This window comes from Labrus bergylta, chromosome 3 (genome assembly GCF_963930695.1).
Source record: "Labrus bergylta chromosome 3, fLabBer1.1, whole genome shotgun sequence".
Classification (NCBI taxonomy): Eukaryota; Metazoa; Chordata; class Actinopteri; order Labriformes; family Labridae; genus Labrus; species Labrus bergylta.
In genome coordinates, this window is record NC_089197.1 from 8,751,669 (window position 1) to 8,764,724 (window position 13,056).

Here is a 13,056-nt window from a genome sequence, read left to right on the forward strand (position 1 = left end):
TATCTCCTGCCTGAATGCAGAAGCTCAAACTCACCAAAGTACAAATACTTTGAAATGAATCCTTTGGTATACGTGTAAACATAATATTATATTACAAACATATTTACAGTCTATGGTGGAGACCAGCAGTACAATTTAACTACCTAAGAAAAGTACCAATAACTCACAGTGCAGCGTCACCGCCACAGGGTGTCGCCTTTTCTCTTCCTGTTGTTCAATCCAACGAAAACAAAAACATTCGCTTTCCATTCTGAGGTTTTATCTTCAGCGGCCACCGTAGTTAGAGTATCAACATGGCGTCCGACAGTGACAGCGACGAGGATTTTGTGACTTATGGGACTCCGTTGGAGCCCCTTGAAGAAGGTTAAGATCATTTTAAACCCTCCCTTTTTATCTGCCCCCTTTCCTTTTAACCACACAGTTGTTTCTTGGGGTGAATAAAAACCATAAAGGTCGATTTAGGCTGCTTAGCTAACGAGCAGCTAGGTAGCTATCATCAACCCTCCAGTTTGTGAACCAGACTTTAACATTTTGTGTTTATTTATTTATTCTGCACAGCGACTGAGGAGAAGTCTGAGTGTGTTTCTTTTTCAGAGCTGTAATGAAGCTACACTTCGCACTGCAGAGAGATTCTCAAACCAGTTTATGATTTCATTCAAATTGTCTTTTTTTCTCTGCATCTAAATAGTTAAGTTAAAATGTTTATATTAGATGTTTGTGTCCACGCTGACATCCAGGATCATGGGCGGTTCTAGGCAGGGGCCAACAGGGGCCAACAGGGGCCAACAGGGGCCAGTGTCCCTGTAACACTGAGCCCCCCTGTGGCCACCCCTCCAAAAGGAAGAGCCCCCCCCTCAAAACACATACACAGTAACTCAACAACAGGACTCACAAGTATTAAATACTGTTACTGAAATAAATATAAATCATGGGCGCTATAATTTGGCATAATATATATATTTTTTTTTTTTAAAGCGATCATCTTTGTCTATTTTTCACCTGGGTTTTATGTTCCCCTCTGACAGAACAACTGGCCCCAGTTTGGCCCCCTCAGTGAAAGTGGTCTAGAACCGCCGCTGCTCAGGATACTCTCCAATACGGCCTGATAAAATGAAAACATTATTATCTGATCCACCACAAACACCCTGAGACTACATCAAAAACAAAGTCTTTGCTGTAAACGAGAGCGCAAATGATCAACGTGGGTTTCCTATCTGAACAGGTTATATAAGTGTATACTAAACCTGTAGGAGCTGCACAGGTTGTATAAGTGTATACTAAACCTTTAGGATCTGAACAGGTTATATAAGTGTATACTAAACCTGTAGGATCTGAACAGGTTATATAAGTGTATACTAAACCTTTAGGATCTGAACAGGTTATATAAGTGTATACTAAACCTGTAGGATCTGAACAGGTTATATAAGTGTATACTAAACCTTTAGGATCTGAACAGGTTATATAAGTGTATACTAAACCTGTAGGATCTGAACAGGTTATATAAGTGTATACTAAACCTTTAGGAGCTGAACAGGTTGTATAAGTGTATACTAAACCTGTAGGAGCTGCACAGGTTGTATAAGTGTATACTAAACCTGTAGGAGCTGAACAGGTTGTATAAGTGTATACTAAACCTGTAGGAGCTGCACAGGTTGTATAAGTGTATACTAAACCTGTAGGAGCTGCACAGGTTGTATAAGTGTATACTAAACCTGTAGGAGCTGCACAGATTGTATAAGTGTATACTAAACCTGTAGGAGCTGCACAGGTTATATAAGTGTATACTAAACCTGTAGGAGCTGAACAGGTTGTATAAGTGTATACTAAACCTGTAGGAGCTGCACAGGTTGTATAAGTGTATACTAAACCTGTAGGAGCTGCACAGATTGTATAAGTGTATACTAAACCTTTAGGAGCTGAACAGGTTGTATAAGTGTATACTAAACCTGTAGGAGCTGCACAGGTTATATAAGTGTATACTAAACCTGTAGGATCTGAACAGGTTATATAAGTGTATACTAAACCTGTAGGATCTGAACAGGTTATATAAGTGTATACTAAACCTGTAGGATCTGAACAGGTTATATAAGTGTATACTAAACCTTTAGGATCTGAACAGGTTATATAAGTGTATACTAAACCTGTAGGATCTGAACAGGTTATATAAGTGTATACTAAACCTGTAGGATCTGAACAGGTTATATAAGTGTATACTAAACCTGTAGGAGCTGAACAGGTTATATAAGTGTATACTAAACCTGTAGGAGCTGCACAGGTTGTATAAGTGTATACTAAACCTGTAGGAGCTGCACAGGTTGTATAAGTGTATACTAAACCTGTAGGAGCTGCACAGATTGTATAAGTGTATACTAAACCTGTAGGAGCTGAACAGGTTGTATAAGTGTATACTAAACCTGTAGGAGCTGCACAGGTTGTATAAGTGTATACTAAACCTGTAGGAGCTGAACAGGTTGTATAAGTGTATACTAAACCTGTAGGAGCTGCACAGGTTGTATAAGTGTATACTAAACCTGTAGGAGCTGCACAGATTGTATAAGTGTATACTAAACCTGTAGGAGCTGAACAGGTTGTATAAGTGTATACTAAACCTTTAGGAGCTGAACAGGTTGTATAAGTGTATACTAAACCTGTAGGAGCTGCACAGATTGTATAAGTGTATACTAAACCTGTAGGAGCTGAACAGGTTATATAAGTGTATACTAAACCTGTAGGAGCTGAACAGGTTATATAAGTGTATACTAAACCTGTAGGAGCTGAACAGGTTATATAAGTGTATACTAAACCTGTAGGAGCTGCACAGGTTATATAAGTGTATACTAAACCTGTAGGAGCTGAACAGGTTGTATAAGTGTATACTAAACCTTTAGGAGCTGCACAGGTTTTTGTCATGTAGTGTGATCCCTCACAGACTAACGATTCATCACCATCTCCTCATATTTACATTTATAACAAGGTGGTAAGCTTACCAATACATATTCTTCAAATGCAGAACCTTTAACAAACTATTTTCTCATGTATGATTACGGTTTCTAATTAGTTCTGCAGTGAAAATGTGAAATAGTATGTGTAGGAGCCAATTTAGTGTGTGTGTTTATGTATTGTATTTCAATAGCTTTTGTTTATTTATTTACTCAATTTGGACACTAGGTGGTGATAATTGATCATTTGGGTTAATTGGTCAGGTGGTTGGTTGAGTGTTTATATGTCACAGGTGAACAGGAAACGAGGGCATAGGTGGTGGGAACATACGGTTCTTATCATAACACAACATAAGGCAAGTAGGCTATTTAACATAACAAAAGAACAACAACAAACAGTATAATCTCAGAAATAACAACTCATCATATCATCATCACGGTTTGTCTCTACTTCATATGTGACAATAAACTGGAACATCAGAAAGTACTTTTATTTTGGACATTTGTTTATTTTTTACGCGTCAAGAACTTTCCATACACCTATGCAAGTGACTAAAGGCAAGATAAGAAATGTGGACACTACAGGATGTGTACTGAACATGTGGATCTTTATTTGTGTATTTCTTTCATTTGTGTTTGTTGTAGACGAGCCGCTGAAGAAACCCGTCCCGCTGCACGAGCAGACGGTGAAGGATGAGAAGGGACGGTATCAGAGGTTCCACGGCGCGTTCACTGGAGGGTTCTCAGCCGGTTATTTTAACACAGTCGGCACTAAAGAAGGTCAGTACTGACAAATCATCACACGGTACCTGCTCACCTGCTCACCTATTCTGGCTGGATCAGTGGTGTTCCAACGCTCTTATGTACTTTAAACAACTCCTGGAAAGGAGACACATTTTAGAGACTTGCCCTTTAAAACTAACCTTTATTTTAGAGTCAGGACAGAGGATAGAGTCGGAAACAGGAGAGAGAGAGTGAGGAATGACATGCAGGAATGGAGCCACAGGTCAGATTTGAACCCGGGACTACAGCCTCTGTACATAGGGCGTGCACCTTAACCACTAGGCTAACAGCGCCCCACTTTGTTTAGTGTTTTTATTGTAGATGTGATTGTATCATCTAGCTTTGACTCCGAACCAGCCCAGCATTCAGCTCATACTGTTCTTCTTATATATATTGTAGAGACACCGACTTTCATCCTGTGATTGTTGTGTTGTTGTGTCCGTCTTCAGGCTGGGCCCCATCGACTTTTGTTTCCTCACGACAACAGAAAGCTGAGAAACAACATGTCCGACCAGAAGATTTCATGGATGACGAGGTACAGCTGCCCTGTCAGATCAAAATCTCTTAAAACTTTTCATGTAGTGCATGTTTAAATGACTATTGCTATATAAGTTGAAAGTTATGAAAGTTTTGCACCAGTTCTCTCGAAACTCGAATGAGTCTCGCCAATTCTTTAACATTTATTTTACCCCTGAGAGGCGGACTTTGTTTTCCAGCTAAAGTTTGAGTTTACATGATGTCATCAGAGCCTCTAAGGCCCCGTGTTGATTAGCTTCACTGATCTGCAGTAACGTTAATGTACTTTGTGAGTCTGTACTGTTCCTGAGTATTGATGATTTTTTTTAAATGTGTGCATCAGGACTTCAGTGAGCACGGCATCGCTCCCCGAGAGATCACCACAAGTCAGGAGTTCTCATCCGGTCGCAAAGACGCCGTCAGAGAGAAGGCGCGAGCGGTCAACGCTCAGGCGGCACTGATCCCCGGAGACACTCTGCTGGAGGAGCTAATCTCACCTGCCAGGTAACTGCAGACACCCCACACTGAATCGATCCAGAGTCGGAGCACCTCGCCGAGTCTCTTCTGAGGTGTCTTTGTTTTGCGTCTCAGGTTGTCCATCGGGGTGGAGCTGCTGAGGAAGATGGGCTGGAAGGAGGGTCAGGGTGTCGGGCCTCGTGTGAAGAGAAAAGCTCGCCGACAACAGACCAGTACGTCTTTGACTTCCCTTCACAGTTTGACTTCGTGCAGATTTATAAGGGGCTGGAAAATACATGTTGTGTTATCATCTTCCACTACCTCTGTGTTTATTTGTCATTTTAAATGAGTCTGAAAAGATTTTGCACCTTTAGATATAATTTAATGATGAGAATTTGTTGGTGTTTATAAAGGGCAATTTTAAAGCGAGGAGTTTTAGGCTTCCAGATTTCAGATTCTCGTTATTGTCCTACAAGGGGAAATGAGTTTTGCAGCAGGAGCAAACACAAGGCAGCAAATACAAAGGCGACATCACCAATCACATCAGACTCGATGAAAGCTCAATTTAAAGTCAGACACATAGAGATGGCACAATATAAAAACAGCAACAATAAAATCAGTTAGGAGCTCATACCAAAGTGGAAAAACTTCTCCCAAGTAAAGTGCAATGTGGGGGTTGTGCAAATGTGCAATAATAGTGCAAATCTGTTATGATACAGTCTTAATATAAAAACCTCTTTAATAAACCATAAGCAACAAGTTTGAATTTATATAGTCTTTTTTATGTCTGAATCCTTTACTGTAAGGAATAGTTACTATTAATACAAGTACAGAAAATGTGTGCGCAAGATCAGCAAATATAAGAGCTCCCATTTAATCCACAGGAGTCATCCATGTTTAAAACCAAACTGAAAAGGGTTTGGAGCTAAAAATGTATTTTGAATTTCTTTAAAAACAAAAGTCTTCCATTTTTTTGCCCTCTCACTGTCAATTAATTGAAACAACCTTTTTTAAAATACATTGACAGAGATGTTTTCTTGATGTATCATGAGTCCTGTAACTTTGCAACATTAGTTTTCTCTCTCCTCCTGACAGAAGGAAGTTCCAGAGTTCACGGCGTTGTGCTGCCCCCTGCAGGATCGGAGGACTCAGAGGTCAGTGGACCATCTTGTCACCAGTCGTTCGCTAAAATGGTTTCAGGGCTTTTGGTCTAGCGAGATAAAAACTTGGCCATCAACATATGGTTTCTGGTTCCAAGACTTCCTCCTCCATGTGCTGGTCATCATTTTGTCTGACTCTAATCTTTAGATGGAAGTTGAGAGATGATGAGAGAGATTTTTTTAAATAGTCAAAAACAATCATTCATGCAAACTTTGAAGACGTATGAAGCTTCTTCTTCAGATAATGTCATGTTACTCTCTTTCTCTGCCCACCAGCAGGAGGAGGATGATGATGATGAAGAGTTTGCTCCAGAGAACGTCACCTTTGCACCAAAGGACGTGACTCCGGTGGACTTCAACCCTAAGGTGGGGGTTCAGGGTCTGGGGTACCGCGGTCTGGACCCGGGCCTGGCTCTGCTGGGCGGAGGAGCTGCAGAACACATCGACCTGTTCAGACCGCAGTCTGACACGAGGAGTCGGCTGTTTGGAGGAGCACAGCGGGGCTCGCGGAGAGGAGGAGGTGTGGCCGGGCAGGTGGGCTTGAATCTGCTTTAAATCCAAGTTTTGATGAAAGAAGAAGAAAAGTTTCTGTTGTAATTTTCTGTTGCTGCTGGTCATCTTTAAACTGCAGGCGTTTGGAGTAGGGGCTCTGGAGGATGACGATGATGAAGAGGTTTACCACAGAGACTCCATGTCTCGATACGACACGGTGCTGGGAGGAGAGGAGCCTGGAGACGGCCTGTACGGCTGGACGGCTCCACAGCAGTACAAGAAGAAAGCAGGTAACAGAGCCTGGGGAAAGAGTTCTGGAAAGTCGATTTCAGATCACCAGCAGGACAAAAAACTCTCTGATTATTCGAACGACACAGTGGACCGTTGCTCCCAGCACCTCTCCCTAAACGAACTGATAAACAAAACTAATCTTGTAAACAAAGTAATGAAAACTGGACAGCGATCTTTAAGGTTAAGAACACGTGCTCAAATGCCACAAAAAGTTTTAATTGATCACAACGTTTCGATCAGAGGTATAAGAGGAAACACAGAAAAGAACAATGTGGAGCTGTAGAGGATGAAAAATGAGCTTACAGGAGACATTCTTCTTGAGGCAGTCTTGGCTTTATTTTTAGACATAATATGTTTTACATTTTTAAGGCATTTATTCTTAAAGTCTTCATGAAATGAGAAATTAATTTTCTTAATCCAGCGTGTTTAATGTTCATATATCTGTCTTATATATACCAATAAAGCATGATCTGAGTATTTTTACATCATAATAACTTTTATTTTCTCCTCATGTGAAACATCTCAAATGTCCCATTGCTCATCCTGCACTCTGAAGCGTTAACTCATTTTCTACCAATTAAAAAACTTTGGTGAAGCTAACTATCCAATCATATTCATCCCGACGTTACGTCCCGCCTTCTATCTTTTGATTGGTTTTGTTCAAGTCAGACAAATGTCACAACACAGAAGCTTCATGCTGGACTTTAAATACAACTCAATGTTGTTGCTCTTTTAGGGGAAACTTCTTTTCATTCACCTTTTTAAAAATGTTCTGAAGAAGAGAATACTCACTTTGATTGTTTCTGTTCACAGAGAAAAGTAAAGATGCATCGTATCTCGGCAAAATCCTGGAGGGTTTCACTCTGGCCCAGAAACCAGTCAGGGACAAAACTGTGAGCGACTTAAAATATCTACTCATCCTCCTCTGACAAATGAACTGTGTTACTGACGTTATTCTCTCCATCTGTAGATCTTCCCTCCCCCTGATCTGCCCCGAGACTATCGCCCTGTCCATCGTTTTCGACCGGCAGTCGACGTTAAGAGTCTGTCGGGGGTCAGCCCCGCTCTGGCCGAGGCTCTGAAGACCTCCAGGGGCCACATGGTCAAAGAGGAGCCGGAACAAGGAGGGCGTCACCAGCTGGACTCTGGCCAGAGGAGGGCGCTGCTGGGAGAAGACACACTGCAAGGTAGTGTCACAGTCAGCAAATAAATGGATGATAAAAATATGGACAGACTTCAGTTTAAGAGTTGTAGAAGTTGATGTCGATAAGACCAAGACTAGAAAAATAACATCAACAATTTTCTCTACTTTGTTGGAAGAAGAAAGATATTTAGTTGTGCAGTAACTCTAACTTGATATGAAGTCCAGTGAGGCAGAAACACTGGGAGTCTATATCCTAAATAAATCTATACTGATGTTTGTATTTGATCCAAAGAAGCCAAAATCAGATCAACTCTGTCCTCTTTATCCTAAATCTGGATCAGGTCCCAGTTCAGTCATGGAGCTGCTGAGGCCTGAAGACAGAGAGCGACTGAAAAACCTCCGCAACTCCTCCAACGTTCCCGCCACCAAAGCAGCCCCGACCCCACTCTCCCAGGACGCCTTGAAGTCGGCAGTGACTTTGGCGGGGTCACTGGCAGCGAGGGCCGCTGGCTCCGCCGACCACGGTCACGACCGAGGTCACGACCACGGGCGGCAGCAGGAGGCTCTGGCAGCGTGGAAGGGAATCCAGACCACTTCACAGACCTTCAGGCCGTTTGAGAAGAACCCCAGTAAACAGGCGCGCTATGAGATGTACCTGAACCGCCTGAAACAGGGAGACAAAGGTCAGAAACTGGGTCTTACATCCCACATTCTGCAGTCTGCAGTCTGTTCTTCAGACAATTTCCTTCAGTTTAGACTTTCAAAAACAGGGGAAATTACTTTTACACTCTGTTATTGAGACATGCTACACACACATGCACAAACAGAATCCTGTGGACATGCACTAATGGAGATATGTCAGAGAGAGGGGCTGCACATCAAAGAGCGCCCAAGCAGTTGGGGGTTCGGCGCCCTGCTCAAGGGTACCTTGGCAGTGCTCAGGAAGGGAACCGGTACCTCTCCAGCTACTAGATCAATTTCAGACTTGGTCTGCTCTGGGACTTGAACCAGTGACCCTCCGGTTCCCAACCCAAGTCCCTACAGACTCCTGCAGGCTGCTCCTGCCCAATATTTGGACCCTGTATTGAGATGTTGAAATCTTACTAGTTGAACATATACCTCACCAGGTTGCTCACAAAGGATTGTTTTTAGCATAATCCTCTTTAAATTAATGTAATATAAAAACTATTAAAGCTACATCCACCATTCGCTCCTCTATGATGTCATGGAATTACATTTGATGTTAAACAGAACAAATTAATCAAAAAAATTACCAGTATTTCTCTTTGAAGATGTTGAAAAGTCAGAAACTGGAAAAATACTTTCCTAAAAACTGTCATTGAAATACCAGATTTAAACCCCTCCTCTGTCTGTGTTCTTAAGACGCCCTGGAGCAGAGTCTGGACTCGGGGGTGACAGAGTGGGAACGAAGCCGGGAGAGGGATGAGTTTGTGCGGGCCTCCATCCTGTACAGACCCAGCTCGTCTTCGCTCTCCTCCCGCTTCACCCGGGCCAAAAAAGAGGAGGACGACAACAGCGTGGAGGTCAGCCGGGACGAGGAGGTAAGACAGGGATACTTTGAGTTTTTACACAGGGAGACATTTAAAGGGATGGTCCACCATTTGACTTCTCTTTTGTAAAGAAGTTGGCAGAATGGTCTAAACCCTAAAATCAGAGGTTGAGATATCCCTTCCCATAATGCACCTGAATAAAGTATTTAATTAGAGCCTATCTGCAGTTCAAACAGGTGCATGTAAAAATAAACAACACAGCACAAAAGAGATGAGTACGAATATAAGAAGCAGAGTGAGACAGCATGAGAGGAAGCCCTGATGACATCACAGTGACATCATCAGGGTCCTTCTCTTCTCCAGAAACACAGAGGAAAATTAAACACAAGAACCTCCGAATGAACATGATTTCTGAGATACTTCATTAGATATTTTTTTTCAGGAGTTTCTCAGCTTGAAAGGTCAAGTTATGTTCAGAGTCTGAGTTTCTTATTTTATGTGTGTGTGTCAGGGCGACGTGGACGACAAACAGGCTGCAGTAAACATGAAGATGTTTGGAAAACTGACCAGAGAGACGTTCGAGTGGTATCCTGACAAACTGCTCTGCAAGAGGTTCAACGTCCCCGACCCGTATCCTGGGTAAATCTCACAGACATCAGATATCAGACTCCTGTCAGTGAATGCTGTGATCAAACAGAAACTCTGATCCCGACTGGGAGACTTTTTTTATGTTCATCTGAATGTATGAGACTTGTTAGACGTCTGAAAGGAGTAACCGACTGTTGTTGGTCCCACAGGTGTGGTATTGTCGGTCTGCCAAAGGTGAAGAGAGACAAGTTTTCAGTCTTCAACTTTCTCACTGTGACCGAGAGCAGAGAGCCTCCAGGTAACTTTTTTCTAACTTCAAGTTTCACCAAATAATCTGTTTTGTAAATGTCCCTTTCTAACGTGATTTATGTTTTTAGACATTGGAGTTATGCTGCCTTCAGAAAGTTAATGACTCTGATGTCAATTGAAGAGACTCCGAGCTAACACATTTCAAAGATCCTCAAAATGACATTTCAGTTCTCATAATTACCTGACTGACAAATGTCTGTCATATTTAGCCTTTCATTGAAACGTGGCATAATTATTTCAGTCTGGTTGACATTCTGTCTGTACTCACATCGTCCTCCTCCTCCTCTCCTCCTCTTCCTTCTCCTCCCCTCTCCTCCTCCTGTCCTCTCCTCTCCTCTCCTCTCCTCCTCTCCTCCTCCTCCTCCTCCTCTCCTCTTCTCTCCTCTCATCCTCCTTCTCCTCCTCCTCAGCTCCTCCAAAGCCTCCAGAGTCTGGGAAGAGATCTCGATGGGACGTCTCGGGCCAAAAAGCAGAAGAGAAGAAGAAGGAGGAGGACCCACTGAGTGAGCTCCTCAGTGCTGCACGAAACCAAACTGAGACCAAACCTGAAAAAACCTTACCCGCCTCCACCAGCACCAACCATCAAACACCAGACAGCAGAACAAAGGAGGTGAGTCCTGAACCTTGTGACCAAACTCACTGTGAAGCTGAAGGACATATTGGAAATCTGAGCTTGTGTTCTCTTCCTTCAGGCAAAGTCGGCCGATCAGGAGAAGGGGAACAAAGATGATCAAGAAGAAGAGGAGGTGGAAGAGGAGGAGAACAGGCCTCCCATGGATCTGTTCAAGGCTATCTTTGCCGGCTCCTCTGATGAGAAATCATCATCTTCATCAGAGGGAGAGAGTGAGGATGAGGAGGAGGAGGTAGGAGACATTAAGAAGGAAGAGGTCCAGGGGGAGCCACAGCTGATTAACCTCTTCAAAGTCCCCTCTTCCTCCTCTTCCTCCTCCGTCACCTCCTCCACAACCACACCCAACACTACGTCTAGCCGGCACACAGGTAGGAACACACAAACGATACAGAAACACATCAGAGGTCCAAAAGATATGTTCAGGAGTTTTCAACCACAACCCGCAGCCTCCTTCAACAAATCAATTCACAGATGCAGGAGGAATCGTTCTGATGTTTCAGGAACTCTCATATAATGTGTTTGCATGTTATTGTCTCCCTAAGGTCTTAAAGGTCTTGATGTTTGGAATATATTTAGTTTTAAAGGTTATTTTTTAGGTTGGGGTTTTGTTTGAATTTGAACATAGTCTGGTGTTTCATCGACATGCTCACTTATGGAAACCTCAGAATTGAAAAGTCCAGTGGTTTAGTCAAAGCTTCAGCATCATTCCTGCAGCAAACTGCCAGGCTGTTGTTTTAAGGAAAACTGTCTGTTATAGTAAAGATATTTAATCACTCTCAAACGTTTAAGAATTGCTCAACTTGGTTTCCTCGGCAGGCAGCTCTATAACAGGTTGTAATGGTTGCAGGATTAACCTCTGCAGCAGGTATGCTAACATTACAGAAAGGATTGCCAAAGAGAACACTTATGTTACCTGTAAATTGGCCTGTTTGCATAAAAAACAGCCAAAACATCTGTTTCTTCAAAGTCACTGGAATCCATTGAAACCAGAACTTATCCAGAAGAACAGAGAAGTTTCTGGTGTATTGTTTTTTAGTTTGTTGTTGTCTTTATGGGTCTGCTCTTTGACACGCTTGGAAGGCAAAAGCTTTCAGACTGACTGGCTGTTGTCCTTTTTATTTCTGCTGCGTGATATGCTGTTAGATTAATCCACGTCAAATTCCATTTCCATTCTAACTTTTCTTGTTGTTTGTGTTTCTTTAAAGCAGTGGTTTCAACTCAGAACTCGACACAAGTAGAAGAGGAGTTTGGTCCGAAGCTGCCGCCTCCTTCAGCTGCTCTTTGTGAGTCCAGCAACATCTAAACATTCAAATATATATATATATATATATATATATATATATATATGTATAGTGTGTATAATGCAAAAATAACTATGTTGACTCAGCTGTGCCTGTTGTTCCCTTGTTCAGCCAGAGGAGGCGCCACCTCTATCCGCTCCCCAGCTGAGGAGGAGAAACTTAGCAAGAGGAGCAAAGACAAGAAACACAAGAACAAGAAGCAGCACAAACACAAAAAGGAGAAAAAGGTAGAAAAACCAAACAAAAATAGAGTGACTCTTTCACCTGACTGCTTATTGTTTTCTCTGCTGAATTTACCATCATTTATTTACAGAAGAAGAAACACAAGAAGCACAAACACAAAGGGAAGCAGCAAAAGAAGAGCAAGAAGGAGACGTCGGACAGCAGCTCAGAGGAGGACAGTGACGGTGGAGAACCAGAGCAGGTTTCCACAGAAGAGCTGCTCAAAAGGTAATAGAGTTTTCAAACATTGACGTTATATTAAAACTCATGAGAGAGGTGAAGTGTTTTTACCACTCATGCTGCTGCAGTTTGTGGGTTCCTTGAATAAACAGTAATTAATTGAGTGCAGAGAAATAGTTCATAATGACTGTTGTCAGCTAACAAAGGATAAGTTTAGACAAAGTTATCCGATTATAAATTCCCTGCCTCCAAAAACACAGCTCAACTGTTGTGTGTTTAAAATAAATACACCTCAGAGTGTCTACATGTCTTAATATCTCTTTGTGTGTGTCCTCTCGTTCCAGACTGAAAAGCATGAAGTCACATGAGACCTGGTGAACGAGCTGGAAGAGTCTCCTCCACGAGGACGACCAACATAAAGAAGAAACACCTCAGAGTTCACCCTGCATTCAGCTCATTTGACACAACAGATTTTCTGTTGATTTTTGTTTTAAATAATAAAATGATTTACTGTTATTATTATTTGTTTGTTT

The 13,056-nt window shown here is 42.2% G+C and overlaps 1 protein-coding gene across 3 annotated transcripts; it reads left to right on the plus strand.

Annotated features, from left to right (window-relative positions):
• The first annotated feature begins 266 nt into the window (after nt 1-266).
• gpatch1 (G patch domain containing 1) lies at nt 267-13,039 on the plus strand. Of its 3 annotated transcripts, none has more exons than XM_020640157.3 (20): nt 267-363; nt 3,585-3,719; nt 4,172-4,257; nt 4,582-4,742; nt 4,830-4,927; nt 5,790-5,848; nt 6,131-6,388; nt 6,486-6,636; nt 7,451-7,530; nt 7,608-7,824; nt 8,123-8,464; nt 9,165-9,343; nt 9,804-9,931; nt 10,090-10,178; nt 10,600-10,799; nt 10,882-11,188; nt 12,026-12,103; nt 12,233-12,348; nt 12,435-12,571; nt 12,868-13,039. In XM_020640157.3, exons 1-20 carry the CDS (start codon nt 294-296, stop codon nt 12,899-12,901), a joined length of 2,925 nt encoding a protein of 974 aa, XP_020495813.2. In that variant the 5' UTR covers nt 267-293; the 3' UTR covers nt 12,902-13,039. The 3 variants fall into 3 exon arrangements, with proteins under 3 accessions (XP_020495813.2, XP_020495814.2, XP_020495815.2); XM_020640158.3 differs by having other exon boundaries at nt 12,029-12,103; XM_020640159.3 differs by having other exon boundaries at nt 6,134-6,388.
• Nucleotides 13,040-13,056: the final 17 nt, after the last annotated feature.